Source organism: Myxine glutinosa, chromosome 2 (genome assembly GCF_964187855.1).
Source record: "Myxine glutinosa chromosome 2, kmMyxGlut1.1, whole genome shotgun sequence".
Classification (NCBI taxonomy): domain Eukaryota; kingdom Metazoa; phylum Chordata; class Myxini; order Myxiniformes; family Myxinidae; genus Myxine; species Myxine glutinosa.
Window position 1 is genome coordinate 30,549,058 of NC_136262.1, and position 15,357 is coordinate 30,564,414.

Here is a 15,357-nt window from a genome sequence, read left to right on the forward strand (position 1 = left end):
TCTTACAATAAAGACATTTATATGTTACCGCTTGTCCGCTTCCTCCTTGCTCACAAGCAGCGCGCGTAACGCCGCGCTTTACGCATATGGTTGTAGCAGTAAATAAATATTAGTTTTTATGGAGTAGCCTGTGGGGTAATGCCGTCTAGAACAGTGTTTGTCTATCCGTATGTCACCACAAACGTACACCAATCAGAGCTGAGGATCTGGTCACATGACAGGGGGACACATTTAGGAACCATTACAGTTGCATATTTTACTGAAAGGAAATATAATAACCTTCCGTGGAACGTTTTGGGGTCCCAGCAGGTTTTGTAAGGTAGATATGAGGTGTCAGAAATTCCTAAATACAATTATGATTTTAAAATGTGATCGACATGGACCTTGCTCCCAAATCTGCAAGTGAACAGATGACGATGGTTCTCTGCTTTGATAATATCTCAATACAATCGTGATTTAACATTATATTTTGATATATTAATACCATAGTATTAATTTGTGATTGGAACGATGAATGATGCTGTTTGGAATGAAAATACAGAGAACCTGCTGTCAATGCCTGATGTTCGAATGAAGGTGGCACAGGAATGTGGAATTCATTGGTTTATCGTTTACCATTCGCCGTTTTTTTACCCAAGTCATTCATGAACCGGCTGTCCATGCCTGAAGTCAAATTTTTTTAATACTAACATAATTTTCTAACTGCTAACTGGTATCCAGACCCAGGTCATACTATCCTCTTGAACTAAAGTATCAAACAAGCCTGGCTACGCCGTTAGACTATCGGTCTTGTTGTTTGTTACATGTGTACACAGCCTTCAATGTTGCTTTTGCAAAGTTGTATTTTATTGACTAAACATGTCTCACCGAAAAATCAAGCAGGTCATGAAGGGTAGTGACTTTTAATACATTTGATTTGTGAATGCACAGGTAGCATCAGGATACCACTGTGGGCATCTGGCAGGTGCACTGTCTGGATCGTTCTTGGATGCCCTGCTGTCCGGGGCACTTGCCTTTGAACCCCAGCACCGTCTCCTGGTGATGAAAATTATACAGGTCCTTCTTGATCGTCATGGAAACCGGGAGAGTCTTGAAAACATCAGGTTTGCTGGCAGCTTTCTTTATCCCTCTCCATCTTGTTTGGTCATTCATCGCAACAAACAAATTGGGCATTTCAAATTTGAGAAATCGATACATTTGTTGACCGTTGGCGAAGAGTTGTTTTTGTTGGAGGAAAATAGAGTACGTGGTTTGGACATAGGTTGGCATTTTGAAATTTTCCAAGAACTCCATTCGTTAGATGATCCAGGTTGGAATCTCATGTGTCGTTATCACGTGTTTGACCGGCGTTGCTTTGCATTTATCAGCTGTTGCTCATTGAATGCTTCTTGCATTCACTTGTTTCCCATATCTAGTGTTTTGCCAGATGTCGCAACCCTCAATCTAAGGAAAGAAAAGTGTTCTCGACAAGACTTGATATTCATGAAAAAGGTGATATGAAATAGTCACGGTCGATTGTTGTTGTTGTAGAGCTGGAGGTAGTTGTACAGAAAGCCCTTGAAGATGGAATTTGATGTGACTGTGTCTATGCCTTGCAGTACGGACAACAGCTGCTGAGATACGTATATTTGAGCAGCCAGTGTGAAGAAAATGGGTCGGATATGTTCCGTGCCCTTTATTGCACCATGGGTCTGCTCGGCCTCGATTTTGCTGGAGAGGACATAGCTCTCGACTTGTTTCGGGTCGCTTTTGCTATGCAGGTGACCCATACTAGCTTTGTTCCTTATTTTTTAACCACAACTATTAGTTTCACTCTATTTATATATTTATTTATATCTCCATTATCAAAGTATTCTTGAAGTTGTAAGCAATGTGTGGTTTGTGCTTCCTGCTCGCAGGATGTTGCATTGGAGGGTGAAGAACCCTTGTCTGTGTTCTCATGCTCTGCCCTGCTGGCTCTCACACTCGCTTTTGCCGGTCTTCTTGGTCGCATTACGGCCGTGCCTGCCCTCAGCCAGCATGTGGCACAGGTCTTGCCCCACACACAGCGATCAGTGGTTTTTCTTTGTTTTTGCTTTTCTTCTTCTTCATTTGGTTGAATTTGTAGCAATATGATGGGGCATATAATCCAATGTTAGTTTTTAGGACTTGTTTTGCCATTTACACAGATTGTAGAAGCAAGACAAATACAGGCACCTCATCTTCTGCCTGAGAACCTATTCAAGGATCCACAACTGTGAGTATTTTGAAAACACCTCTTTCTAGCTTGTGTTCCATCTTGCTGGCCATACGCATCTTGCACCCCACGCTTCTTGAAAAACAACAGGTGGATATTGTAATCGGCTCCATCTGTCTGACTGTCTGTCGAAGCGTATTTTTTTTGGATGAGTGTGCTATTTACCTCAGCAATCGATCCAGGAATGTTTATTTTTGGTGCAAAGAAAATCCTCATTTTTATGAGGAAATTGAACAGCATCTTCCTCATGTCATAATGTGGGCAGAAATTTTAGATCACTTGATAGGGCCATATTTTTTCGATACAAGTGTCAATCACACTACTTATTTGAACATGCTTCAGACATGGTTTGTTCCACAACTGCGTGAGAGAGGTCTTGAGCCAACAGCTATCCTGCAACAAGATAGTGCAACAGCACATTATGCTCTCGCAGTTAGAGAATATCTCGACGCCAAATTCAGTGGACGATGGATTGGACATGGATCTGAGATAGTTTGGCCTGCTCGAAGTCCGGACTTAGCAACATGTGACAACTCGCTTTGGAGCATTGTGAAAGAGGAAATTTCTCATCTCCGCCTAACAACCGTTGAAGACCTCAAAACAGCTGCCCTTATGACCTCCAACCCTCAACATGGAAGAAGATGTCCAGAAGAACATGGAGAAAAATTCAAATATGTGTGGAAAATGGAGGGGAGCATACAGATGAATGAATGAATGAATTCTAACTGCATGCATAGGGACTTTGTGGCCACTCTGTATATGTAATATATACATAAAATGTTGTTTTAAATTTCGTATTAAATGAAACTTTTCTTTCTTCAAGATCTTTCACAAATTCTCTCATAATCACCCTGAAAACCGATCTTGATAACTGGCTAAACCAATTTGGTGTAATGGGGTTTTCTTGTCCATGGATGATGCTTTGTCTGGTTGCAGGCCACCATACAGCATGCCCAATATACAGCAGCATCTAGACAATAGCCTGCTGCTCCTCAACAGCAAAGTATCTGAGGCACTGGGTGGCTGTGGTTATGCCATAGAACGGCTTTCCACGCCCTACCAGCCACAGCTCACCGGTATGAAGGCTGGCGCTGGGTATCTTGTGGTTCCTTATGTGGAACTTGTTGTGAGATGTCTTGATAACTGTGGCTAAGTTTTGGGACTCATCCTGCCATCAGTTTCTGTTCCTATTGATGGGCATGGCCCCAGGCCTGCCACATTTTATACCACAATGGCCACCATAAACTGCAAACAAATGGAATGTGCAAAGGTAAAGTTAATATTTCCAGAAGAAATAAACTCGGTTGTGTCCATTTCCCTCTGATGTCATTGCACTTTGCTGTACATCAGACAGGGATTTGGGCAGAATTATTAAAATAAAAAATCACCAAAGTTGCCATAACACAACAATGCTCAAATGGGGATAAAAGATAATTTGGCCCATGACTTATCTTTTGCTCAATGATATCTAGATGTATACTATACAATGAGAAAAATTAAGCATATTCTTTAAAATGGAGATGCCAAGACATGTCATCCTTAAATTACCAACGGTGTTTGGTAATTTAAGGATGACACATGGCTCGTGACTCACATAATTTGCTTTGTATTTACTAAAGATTCAATGATGTCTTATGGTGCATTTTCTTTTTGAATAATTCTATAATTTGAGAAGCGTCTGTGTTTGGTTGTGCTCGACTTGTATGCACTCCTAAAACACTTTACAGAATGACTTGTAAACTGGTGGTTGTACACAGATTAGTGTGCGCAGGAAGGTATTGGGCGGTTAAAAAAAAAAGAATAGTCCGGGAGGTTCAGGGTGGTGGGAGCATGCAATATTCTGTATGTGTGTCATATAGTGCCAATCCTGGTGCGAGGTGGAATTACAATTCGAAATAAAATCTTGGGGAATTTTATCCGATCCATAATTATGGGGGAATTTTATCCCATCTGTAATTATGGGGGGATTTTATCCCATCCATAGTTCTGGGGGAATTTTATCCCATCCGTAATTCTGGAGGAATTTTATCCCATCCATAATTCTGGAGGAATTTTATCCCAATTGTAATTCTGGGGGAATTTATCCCATCCATAGTTATGGGGGAATTTTATCCCATCCATAATTCTGGGGGAATTTTATCCCATCCATAATTCTGGGGGAATTTTATCCCATCCATAATTCTGGAGGAATTTTATCCCAATTGTAATTCTGGGGGAATTTATCCCATCCATAGTTATGGGGGAATTTTATCCCATCCATAATTCTGGGGGAATTTTATCCCATCCATAATTCTGGGGGAATTTTATCCCATCCTTGGTTCTGGGAGAATTTGATCCCGTCCGTAATTCTGGGGGAATTTTATCCCTTCTGTGATTGGCTGCATTTTGTTGCCATGTCCTCTATCTCGGTAACTTGCCTTGTGCACACGACATAACACCATCCAAGATTTAGCTTTCATATTACACAGACCTATCCCTCATACCACCAAAAAGGTGGGGGACCTAGAGTATCAGCTCCTTGTTTCATTTATTCCATCCACCCTGAATTTATCGTATGTCGGCCTAAAGAACATCATGACTATTTGTTTTCTTTGTTTTATATGAAGCAAATTCTAGTGGCATTGCTTCCTTGGTGTTGGTAAACGATGTATTTGCTGTTTGTTACTAGATGAGGACTGCTTGTCTAAGCGACGCAGCACCATAGAAACGATCTCCATTCAGGTGGAGATGGAAAGTCATAGCCCTGAGCATGGGCAGGTAAGATGGTGTTACTACTTGCTACATATGCTCAGCTGAGCTGTATTGCTGAATTCTCTTTTTAATGTTATCTTCTATATGCATTTATGAGCAGTGTGTGTGCGTGTGTGTTTGTTCTGATTTGCCTGCCACACTTTTTGACCTATGGTGCTCAAACTTACCGTGAAGACTGTTCACTCCCCCAGGATGGTTTTGCACTATAAACCTCCCCTGCAACCACTCTGCAACCAACCCACACCTCCCTACCATGTGTGTTTCGTCCATATACTGGGTACAACCTTTCACCCATGGGGCTCGCTCACAATTGGCATGAAGTGTGCACTCCTCCAGGATAGTTTCTCACTTTGCCCTGCCTCCTGTCCCAACCCCACCTCCATCACCCCCTACTGTGTGTTTCTTCTGATTTACCAGTCACATCCTTTGACAAATGGTGCTCAAACTTGGAATCAAGTGTTCACTCCCCCAGGAGGCAAGCCTGGTGTTGGCTTAGCAGTTAGGGTGCAGGCTTGGGATCCTAGGATCCTGTGCTCGAATCCCGGTCAATCGTTGAATTAACGCCAGGGGGGTTGACTCAGCCTGTCAGCCTTTTGAGGTCGGCGAATTGAGTACCAGCTCACTGGTAATAGGGGTACTGCCTCATGCCTCAGCAGCACAAACGCGTTTTCAGAAAAGTGATGCAACCAGCAGCCACAGGCTGCATACAAAACAACAACTCCCCCAGGATGGTTTTGCACAATGACCTGCTTCTCCAACTACCCCCTCTCCACCTAAACCTACATATATTATAAACTGAATAAATCTGCAGCCATGTTCATTAATATACATAGATTAGCGCAAAAGCGCGTTGTAATGACGGGCGCCCATTCTATATTTTCACATTATTCAGCCTTGAATAACCCTGCATTTATTTCCTGGATGTACCGAACAATGTGCACGCAATGTGTGCGGATACTAGAAGGAAGTTCAGACAGAGTAGCGGAATATATGTACGGCAGAAGAAATGAAAATGTAGTATGAAATGTTCAATTTCATTCATATATTTACATTCACTAAAAGGACCTAGTCACCCAGGGAGTGGCCAGGGGGCTTATTTTATTATCCTTATTCAAACGTGTGATTAAAAATATCTCACTGCAGTGGAAAACGTGGGGACAGCAATACTGTACTGTAAAGGGCAGGGACAGGTAATACCCTCTCACACCTGGAGGTAGCGCTACATGATGCACATTTACATAGGGAAATTGCGTCCCACCTCTCCCCCTTTCCCCCTCCCCAAGACCACCAGCAAAGATAATAAAATACCACTATACACTAATTATGGTCAATTGGTCATGCTGATCCTATTATGTAACAAGTCTGGATGATATATGTAACAAGTCTGGATGTAATCAGGCCAGAACTGTAGGAGGAGGAGCGCAACACACAAACATACGCTGGTCTTTGAATTATAGTGAGGATAGTTCCGTAATTTATAGTTCATATTAATTCAAGGATGCCAAAAGCAGAACATGACTAATATACGCACCTCATCTGCCGCACACACACATAAAGCGGGCTTGATTGCAGATGCTGGAAAACACTGACAGTTGACTTGCATGTACATGTGAGCAAATGGCAAAGGAGCAAGCTGCAGAAACAGCAGAGGTGATCCCATGTAAACATCTCTGCTGGGTGATCCGACCCACTTCACCACATTCCTCCCTTTCCGCACCCCACATACTCAGACTGCCCCGAGCGTAGAACGGGTATCTCATCTAGTCTGATACAAGCGGGTCAGAAACTCTACATATTGGTCAATCGAGGGCTATTGGGGCATTCTGTGTTGACTTACGTGGCAATGATACTTGATCTGTATCTTGTGCAGAAAACACCAGCGGAGCAGATCACTTTTGAAACGTTGAAGAAGGCCATCGGTGAGCATAGAACGCCTTGATCTTAAGTGCTAGTTTGTGCCACTATAATGGAGTACAGGTGTGATTTTGATGTGGCGTTAACCTTACTCTGTGCTTGCGGTCGCTGACTCTGGCCTGTCGCATGTGCATAGTGGACAGCACAAGCCGTGATGAGCAGGAAAAGGAGCATCGCCGCCAAGTCCTGGAGCACTTCCGGAAGGCGCCCTTTGAGGACATTGCTTCGCAGTGTGAAGCACGGGCAAGTTTCGCAGTGGGTTAGACAAAGTACGGTGCAAAATGGAGACTAATAACAAAGGGGGATCACACGGATTAAACATATATATATATATATATATATATACTTGTGCTGCAGTTTGCTTTAAGTTTCTCCATGAGTCACCTTAGCTTCATCACTCCATTTCTTTCCGATTCTTGCACCTCCTCATCCACAGGCTAACTTACTTCAGAACAAACTCAACCAGATCTTTGACATGACCATACGGTGAGCTTGATACCTCTTACATTGTCCATGTTTGTCCTATTTAGTTTAATATCTAAATGCAAATGAATAAAGTACCATCAGCTACTGTCACACGTTGACCCACTTGTGACTAAAATCCTGCTTCCCAGGCCACCCCCCAGTCCGTCCGGATCGGTTGGCACCAGCAATGGGCAGCGCTCGATACCTGTCTACGAGATGAATCTGCCAGACCTTTGTGTGTACTAATGTCCATAACCATCCCCAGGTTCTCACATCTCGATTCGTGTACGTATGTGTACTGTTACTGTCTCGGAGCAAAACGCATCCCTTCTCAATTTCCTGGTCCACTCTGTAATCAATTTTAGTGTCACCTTATTTGCCAGTGTGAGGGTTGTGAGTGGTAACACCAACCCTATTTGTTTTTTGAAAAGGTTATCAAAACATACTCGTGTTGCAGCACATTCAGTATTAGTCCAGCGGACAGGTGCAATATGGAGACGAATCGTGCACTTTTTCATAAAAGCATCAAACTTGGTACATATTCAGTAGGCCATTAGAAACAAAATTAGATATAGTGCCATCCTAGTTTTGGCCTGTGATCGCTATGGTGGCCATCTTTCAAAATGGCCACCACATGACACTAAAATACCACATAACTCAGCAACCATGAGGCCTAGGATCTTAATTCTGGTGTCTATATATAGGTTTTGGGGGTCATATAAATCAAAGAAGGCCATATCGAGTATGTATGGTCACTTACGGTACCACCTTTTAAACGTAAGTACCATTTTACAGTTTATGAAGACACATTCATGGTCTTTTAGCACGAATTTATTGATTAATTACCAAGAAATATATGGAATCATAATACACAAAAAACCACTGTACTGACAGACTACATATTTCATAATATGCTTACTAGTATAATACTAGTATTATCTTTGCTTTTCTAATAAGTGGGGTAACTTTGGCAATTTTCATCTCAACACGAAATTTAACAGATTGCATTTAAACTTACAGTTTGTGTTTGGTTTGACCAAGGTGGCCAACTTTTTCCATGAAACCCCTGTTTGACTTATTTGTAAAAAAAATAAACTGTAAAAATGTAAAAGAAGACTGCTTGGGATACATGGAGCATGTGCCCTGAGGTTACAATGGAGTTAATGAAGCTGATGGAACAACCACAAATGTCAGATGTTGATGCTGCTATGGATGTTCTGGAGAGATTCGTCGTACTTCTTTATGACCGAACAAGTTCTAAACACCATGTTGATGAGCTCAGGGTCGACCTATTCACACGGAAAGGCAGAGACTTGAGCAACATTCCACCGACCAAGGGTGCTCTACTTCAGCACACCAGACGAGCAGTATACCAGGCCGGTCACATCTGGAGTCAGGTGCTTGAAGCAAAGGCTACGCCTCCACAACCGGACGGATGGGGATGGACTCGTAGTAGTGATGGAAACTGGGATGTTCTTTGGAGCAGTCTTCCCGAAGCCAGCAGAGTTTGCAGAGAACTTATTTGATGTGGTTATACCAGAGGCTGTCGAACAAACTGCAAATGCACAAAAGCAGCTCTGCCGTGTACAGCTTTGTGTGAATGTGGGGGTTCTTGTCATGATTAGTTCATGTGATATCTGGCATTTCACATTTGATGGTAAGCCTAACTGAGTCATGGCACATTGGTATCTACAACAATAAGTAACTCGGCTTCGTATTCATTTTGACTGTTATTTTTTTATAGCACTATAAGTTTAATTTACGGTACAGGTATCTTATATTTCATCAATACAAAATAAAGCAATACAAAGTCCGCCAAATGTTGTCTTTGTAAACTGGAAAAGGGCACTTATGTTCCAAACGTGGTACAAGACGTGATCACACACACTCATTATTGCCTTCTTTTAATTCTATGACCCCAAAAACCAATATATAGGCACCAGAATTAAGATTCTAGGCCTCTTGGTTGTTGAGTTATATGGTATTTTAGTATTAGACGGCAGCCATTTTGAAAAAATGGCCGCCACAGCCGTCATAGGCCAAAACTGGGATGGCACTATATCTATTTTTTCTTGTAATGGCCTACTGATGATATGTACCAAGTTTGATGCTTTTATCAAAAAGTGCACCATTCTTCCCCCTATCCGCTCTACTATATTGGGTAACCTATTTACTGTCGCAACGTTGAACGAAAATTCAAACAATTGTACTGGAAAACAACCCGTCTGTCTAATTTGTTCATGGTTGCTCAAGGGCCAATTGTACACCGAATAATTTGTCCACATAAATAAAGTTTGTATTACTGTGTAGGATTCTGCCATCCGAAGCAGGATGGGTACCGCCATTTTGGATTGCAGCATGTATGCTAAACTTTCTGATGTCTCTCTGAAAGTGTAAGTGGGACTGGTTAACGCTGCTGTGGCATTCCGAGTTAGGAAGCTACTGTGATTTGTTATCGGGATGATGTCGGTTCCATCTTCGGCGTTGATGACCATGGCAGGCTCTTTATGCGACCAACTGTATTATTCCACGTTTGCTTGCCTCTCATTCATTGTGAAATTCTGCTTTACCGTTTTGCTTTGGAACTCCTGCCTGAACTGACAAGTGCATGCACAACGCGCTCTGAAATCCAACCTTTTTCACTTGTGGGGCGGTACCCATCCTGCTGTTACCCGCTTGCGGGGCGGTACCCATCCTGCTGTTACCCGCTTGCGGGGCGGTACCCATCCTGCTGTTACCCGCTTGCGGGGCGGTACCCATCCTGCTGTTACACACTTGCGGGGCGGTACCCATCCTGCTGTTACCTACTTGCGGGGCGGTACCCATCCTGCTGTTACCCACTTGCGGGGCGGTACCCATCCTGCTGTTACCTACTTGCGGGGTGGTACCCATCCTGCTGTTACCCACTTGCGGGGCGGTACCCTTATGTATCAGTAAGTAAGTCTCGGTATGGACAGGGTGCTCATTGTGACGTGCATATACGTAGCAAACATCGCCATAACATGAAGAAACAAAGGGAAGTTCATTTAGGAATGTCAAGGCCATGTTCAAATTCGCTCTTTTTGGAACCTCGAGGCACAGCACTGTTCGCCAAGTTTAGGCCCCAAACCCTCTTGTGTGCTTCAGCCACAAATCGGTTATTGATAGTTAGCATCAGTTTTCTGGATATTTCAGGGTGGCGTGTTTTAAACGCCTCTGTCATGAAGACGTCCTTTGAGGTATCAAATGTGACCGTTCGTCGGCGTAGGTTAATTAACGAACACGTGAACGATGAGCATGAAAAGCCCATGTTGAAAGAGTGAGATTGTTTACATGAAAGCGGGTCATGTGCTTGCGTGTGGCTTCGGAAGAATTTCCCCGTCCCGGAACTTTCATTTTGACACTCGCCTGAATGTTTCTACCCGGTGTGCGTACAGGTCAGCCGGCTGTGGTGAGACTGTGAACTTATTTTACTTTGAAACCTACTGGGGTTTTATTTATTTATTTTTTCCCATCAAATTTAACCTCGAAGCTAAAATGCTCATTCGTATCTAAGCATGTTACGTTCCCAGCATCTCTTGTGTCTTTAAAAATGGATTGATTTGTCGTCGTTAGAGTAAAATGAATACTCCATGTTTCTATGAAATAACGACTGAAGTATTTTAACTGTTACAATGTTGGGAGATCCACATTGCTGACTCATTCCATGTGGTGCAAGAACTGCTTCCTCAATGTGCAATAAATCGGCCATTAGTCACCATGAGGAGCGATTTTTCGTCAATTGAGAGGTGGACCGGATGTCGGGATGGTGTCATGTCCTCCATGGTTGTGGAGTCGTGTAGCAGATCGAGACCGAGCCTTTACCTTGTGAATGTTTGTGGTCCTTTAATCATAGTTTGCTTGCAATCCTGCAAGGATATTGGTTGTTGTTGTTGTTCAAGGCTTTATAAAGAACAGGACACACATGCCAGTCAAGATTGTACAGAAAACGTTATGTAGTCCGATAAGAGTGGAGACAAGGGACTTGGCAAATGGCAAATGTCTGCCACATCACACGTGACACGATGCTACGAAATGCAGGTAAATTGTCGAGTTTTTATTTTCGCTGCTGCGGCCTAAGCAATTTTGTCCAATAAAAAGGCAGGAAGAATGGCTTTTTTGGGCTTTGATCTCGGATAGGCCCGGCTCATTGTAATGAAAACAATACCCTAACGTACTTCAACTCCTTCCTCATCTTTACCTTAGAATCCTTCGCTAATACTTTAAAAGTGCTTATCAAGAGGCTGTGTCCATCTTGTGCTGCAAATGAGACCGAGGGTTTAACATGAGTAACACGGCCTTGCAACGTGTTCCTCAAAAGCATTGCGTAAAGGACAAATACACCAGGAAAGACCTCTTGCAGGGTAACACTACCAATACATTAACTTTTTTTCTTTTTAGATAAGCTTCTTTGGCTAAAGTGTTGCTGAAGCATATACTATGTACTGTACAAATGTGTGTACATGTCATGAGGGTATTAGGGTCAAAGTGCAATGGGGGATGCTTCATGTGATGGTAGTTAACGCAAGGAGAAGCAGAGTATTGTGTCTTCACAAAAAAATCCTATGATGATCTCATGGTTTGTTTTTTCCCAAGAGTGGGAAGCTTTTAAACTTGGAATCAAGTGTTTACTCCCCCAGGAGGCAAGCCTGGTGTTGCCTTAGCGGTTAGGGTGCCGGCTTGGGATCATAGGATCCTGTGGTGTTGGCTTAGCGGTTAGGGTGCCGGCTTGGGATCATAGGATCCTGTGGAGTTGGCTTAGCGGTTAGGGTGCCGGCTTTGGATCATCGGATCCTGTGGTGTTGGCTTCGCGGTTAGGGTGCCGGCTTGGGATCATAGGATTCTGTGGTGTTGGCTTAGCGGTTAGGGTGCCGGCTTGGGATCATAGGATCCTGTGGTGTTGGCTTAGCGGTTAGGGTGCCGGCTTGGGATCATCGGATCCTGTGGTGTTGCCTTAGCGGTTAGGGTGCCGGTGTGGGATCATAGGATCCTGTGGTGTTGGCTTAGCGGTTAGTGTGCCGGCTTGGGATCATAGGATCCTGTGGTGCTGGCTTAGCGGTTAGGGTGCCGGCTTGGGATCATAGGATCCTGTGGTGTTGGCTTAGCAGTTAGGGTGCCGGCTTGGGATCATAGGATCCCGTGGTGTTGGCTTAGCGGTTAGGGATCATAGGATCCTGTGGTGTTGGCTTAGCGGTTAGGGTGCTGGCTTGGGATCATAGGATCCTGTGGTGTTGGTTTAGCGGTTAGGGTGCTGGCTTGGGATTCTAGGATCCTGTGGTTTTGGCTTAGCGGTTAGGGTGCCGGCTTGGGATCCTAGGATCCTGGGTTCAAATCCCGATCGATCGTTGAATTATTGCCAGGGGGGTTGACTCAGCCTGTCATCCTTTTTAGGTCGGCAAATTGAGTACCAACTCACTGGTAATAGGGGTACTGCATCAGTTATGATAGTTGGACGATGCCTTATTCTTCTTCTTCTTCTTTAATGGCCATAATTATTCCCACGCTCTTGTGGGTTTGGCCTCGGGGAAGCTTGGCCCAAGTCTTTCATGAACAGGCTGGCCAGGCCTGATGTTTGACTGAGGTTAGGGCAGGAATTTGTAATTTGGTCAGGGTGCCGGCGATAGCTCGCCCATTCTTTGCAAAGTATGATGTCGGATCTTTAACATCAACTAATCCCGGCAGATGGAACACTGGTTCAACGTCCGTCCGAGGGATGGCAACATGTGGATGAATCACCAGGATGACAGCCTTAGCTGGGTTGAGATTGAAACTGAGGTTGGAGGTGTGTGTACATGCTTCCAGGTATATATATATATATATATATATATATATATATATATATATATATATATATATATATATTAGTGCAGTGCTATATAATATGTACAATATAATCCTTAACAGGTATAAATCATTAGCACTCTTGCTATCCATATCTTCTTCACCATCATCATGTAGTGGTTTTCCAAAGGTTACAGGAGCTTGTGGCATAATCCGTGGCAATTCATAACAGTCCCGAACAGCTCCTGCCACCGCACATGTGACCTATTGTCCTGCACACAGAGCAGTTGGTTGTCCCAAGTAAGGAAAGGTGAGCTGGTCCAATGCCCAAGCTTTGCTAACCAGTTTCCCATCAAAAGGCCAAAATGGTATTGATAACAGGAAGTGATAACATCAGACTTACAAGAACAGGGAAGGGCACAATGCCCAGAATTATCAGGATCTGATGGACATTCTCCTTGGAGAATCATGTTCTCCAATGGAAGGAAAACTTCACATCAGCAAACTGATGCTAGTTTAAAGTAAACAAAACCCTTTGTCCATCTTGAAGATCTTTTAAACCTGACATCAATAATTGATGCGGAATAGGTTCTCACAAGGTGGACCATCTCGGACGTCCGATAAGCTGTGGTTGTTAAACAGGAGAAAAAAACCTGATTCCATTCAACAAATAATGGATTGATGAACAGCAGCGACAAACTAATGGCTTCCACGGAAACAAAAAGTCGTAATCTTTGGCTTGATATCGCAATAAAAGAGGATATTCAGCCAAACCACCTGACCAGAAAGAAGGTTTCCAGAAGCTGCAGCTGTCACAAGACTCACTGGGAGTGGTGGACCCAATTCAAATGTTCAGTTGGACAACTTGAGACGATAAACATGTCTCCTCATTCCTGCCGTCCGGTATTCAAGTCTTCCCCGTAGCCCCCCATGCTGTCGTCGTACCTTCCCCATCAGACTCGTCATCCGTTACAAAGAGCACTATGTCTTTCCATGAAGGAGGGCCAGTTACTGGAGTGATGGAAGGTCGGGGTCGAATTGTGGAATCTGAAGTCTGCTCGCTGGTGTGTGTTGCTGGAGCAGAAGGTCGGACATATTGGTAGGGTTGAGGCGGAGCTTTGCTCGAATGGACCGTTTCTTTTGACGTAATCGAATTGGGTGGAGATTTCCGGGTGGACTGAAGTGAAGAGCTGGAGCGGGGAGGGATGGAACCATAGCCAGCGTCGGCTGAAGTTGGTCCTGGGGGAGGTTGAGGCGGTTGTGGCCCTCCGTCTGTGCTTTCGCTGGGGAAGGAACGACCGTGGATTGAGAGAAGCAGGTCAAGCTTCTTCCCAATGGTGTGCACCTGGAACGAAGGGAAGAATCATTGGAATTGGTTGGAAAAACATTGTTGTACTTAAACTCGAGTCCTTTGTCCTCAGGCCTTGAATAAAGAGCTATAACACAACAAGGTTAGCAATGTTATTTGAAATTAGGATCCTATTAATCCTATTGGAGAGATGTGTTACCAACAACTCTCCCAGACCCCTCTAGAAATAAATATGTATTTATGTAAACCTGGAGATACCATAAATATATTATTGGGTGCACGGGGAAGGGTGGAGGTGTTTATAAAGGTAAAACTCCAGTCTTTGTGCTATTGGCCTTTGCAGACAGTGATGCAGGGTCAGACCTTCAATCAGTTTGTGCCAAAGATGTTCCGTAAGCCTGAGTTTACCTAACTTCGACCTCCCTCCTTTTTAACTCAACTGGACTGCCATCCAGTTGAGTTCATCACATACTGAACCCTCCGGCGGCGTCCATCGTCTGTTAACTTTTCGACGTTAACGCTCCAGCGTCCACAAATATCAACCGATTCTGATCAAGCTTGACATGCAGCATCCTTACCCCAAGGACCAGGTTGGTATTACATTTCAGCCCGATCCGTTGAAAAATGGCGGACTTAGGCGACCATTTTGTTTTTGGTCATGAAAACGACGTTAACACTGTCGCGTCCACAAATATTAACAGATTTTGATCAAACTTAGAATGTTTAACCCTTACCACACAAGGTAGGTTGCTATTGCATTCCAACCCGATCCGTCACAAAATGGCCGCCGTAGGCCGCCATATTGTTTTCAGCTGCGAAACGACGTTAAGACTTTAACGTCCACAAATATTTATGGATTTTGATCAAACTTGGTGTGTGAAGT

General features: G+C 43.7%; 2 protein-coding genes across 5 annotated transcripts in view; one reads left to right on the forward strand and one right to left on the reverse strand.

Moving 5' to 3' along the window:
- EFR3B (EFR3 homolog B) overlaps positions 1 to 11,108 on the forward strand; it is a 45,879-nt gene extending 34,771 nt beyond the window's left edge. The window contains exons 13-24 of one of the 3 annotated variants that reach the window (XM_078773068.1): positions 931 to 1,103; positions 1,416 to 1,491; positions 1,599 to 1,760; positions 1,899 to 2,030; positions 2,169 to 2,236; positions 3,173 to 3,312; positions 4,905 to 4,993; positions 6,858 to 6,906; positions 7,038 to 7,144; positions 7,338 to 7,387; positions 7,516 to 7,651; positions 10,783 to 11,108. In XM_078773068.1, coding sequence (XP_078629194.1) covers positions 931 to 1,103; positions 1,416 to 1,491; positions 1,599 to 1,760; positions 1,899 to 2,030; positions 2,169 to 2,236; positions 3,173 to 3,312; positions 4,905 to 4,993; positions 6,858 to 6,906; positions 7,038 to 7,144; positions 7,338 to 7,387; positions 7,516 to 7,612 — 1,143 coding nt within the window. In that variant the 3' untranslated portion in view covers positions 7,613 to 7,651; positions 10,783 to 11,108. Of the gene's footprint in view, positions 1 to 930; positions 1,104 to 1,415; positions 1,492 to 1,598; positions 1,761 to 1,898; positions 2,031 to 2,168; positions 2,237 to 3,172; positions 3,313 to 4,904; positions 4,994 to 6,857; positions 6,907 to 7,037; positions 7,145 to 7,337; positions 7,388 to 7,515 lie in introns of all 3 variants that reach the window. The other 2 variants (XM_078773066.1, XM_078773067.1) reach the window with 2 other exon arrangements.
- The window catches only part of LOC137421927 (potassium voltage-gated channel subfamily KQT member 4), a 137,497-nt gene continuing 131,504 nt past the window's right edge, over positions 9,365 to 15,357 (reverse strand). For both annotated transcript variants that reach the window (XM_068108514.2, XM_068108513.2), the window contains one exon: positions 9,365 to 14,510. In XM_068108514.2, the coding sequence (XP_067964615.2) occupies positions 14,073 to 14,510 (438 nt within the window). In that variant the 3' untranslated portion in view covers positions 9,365 to 14,072. The remainder of the gene's footprint in view (positions 14,511 to 15,357) is intronic.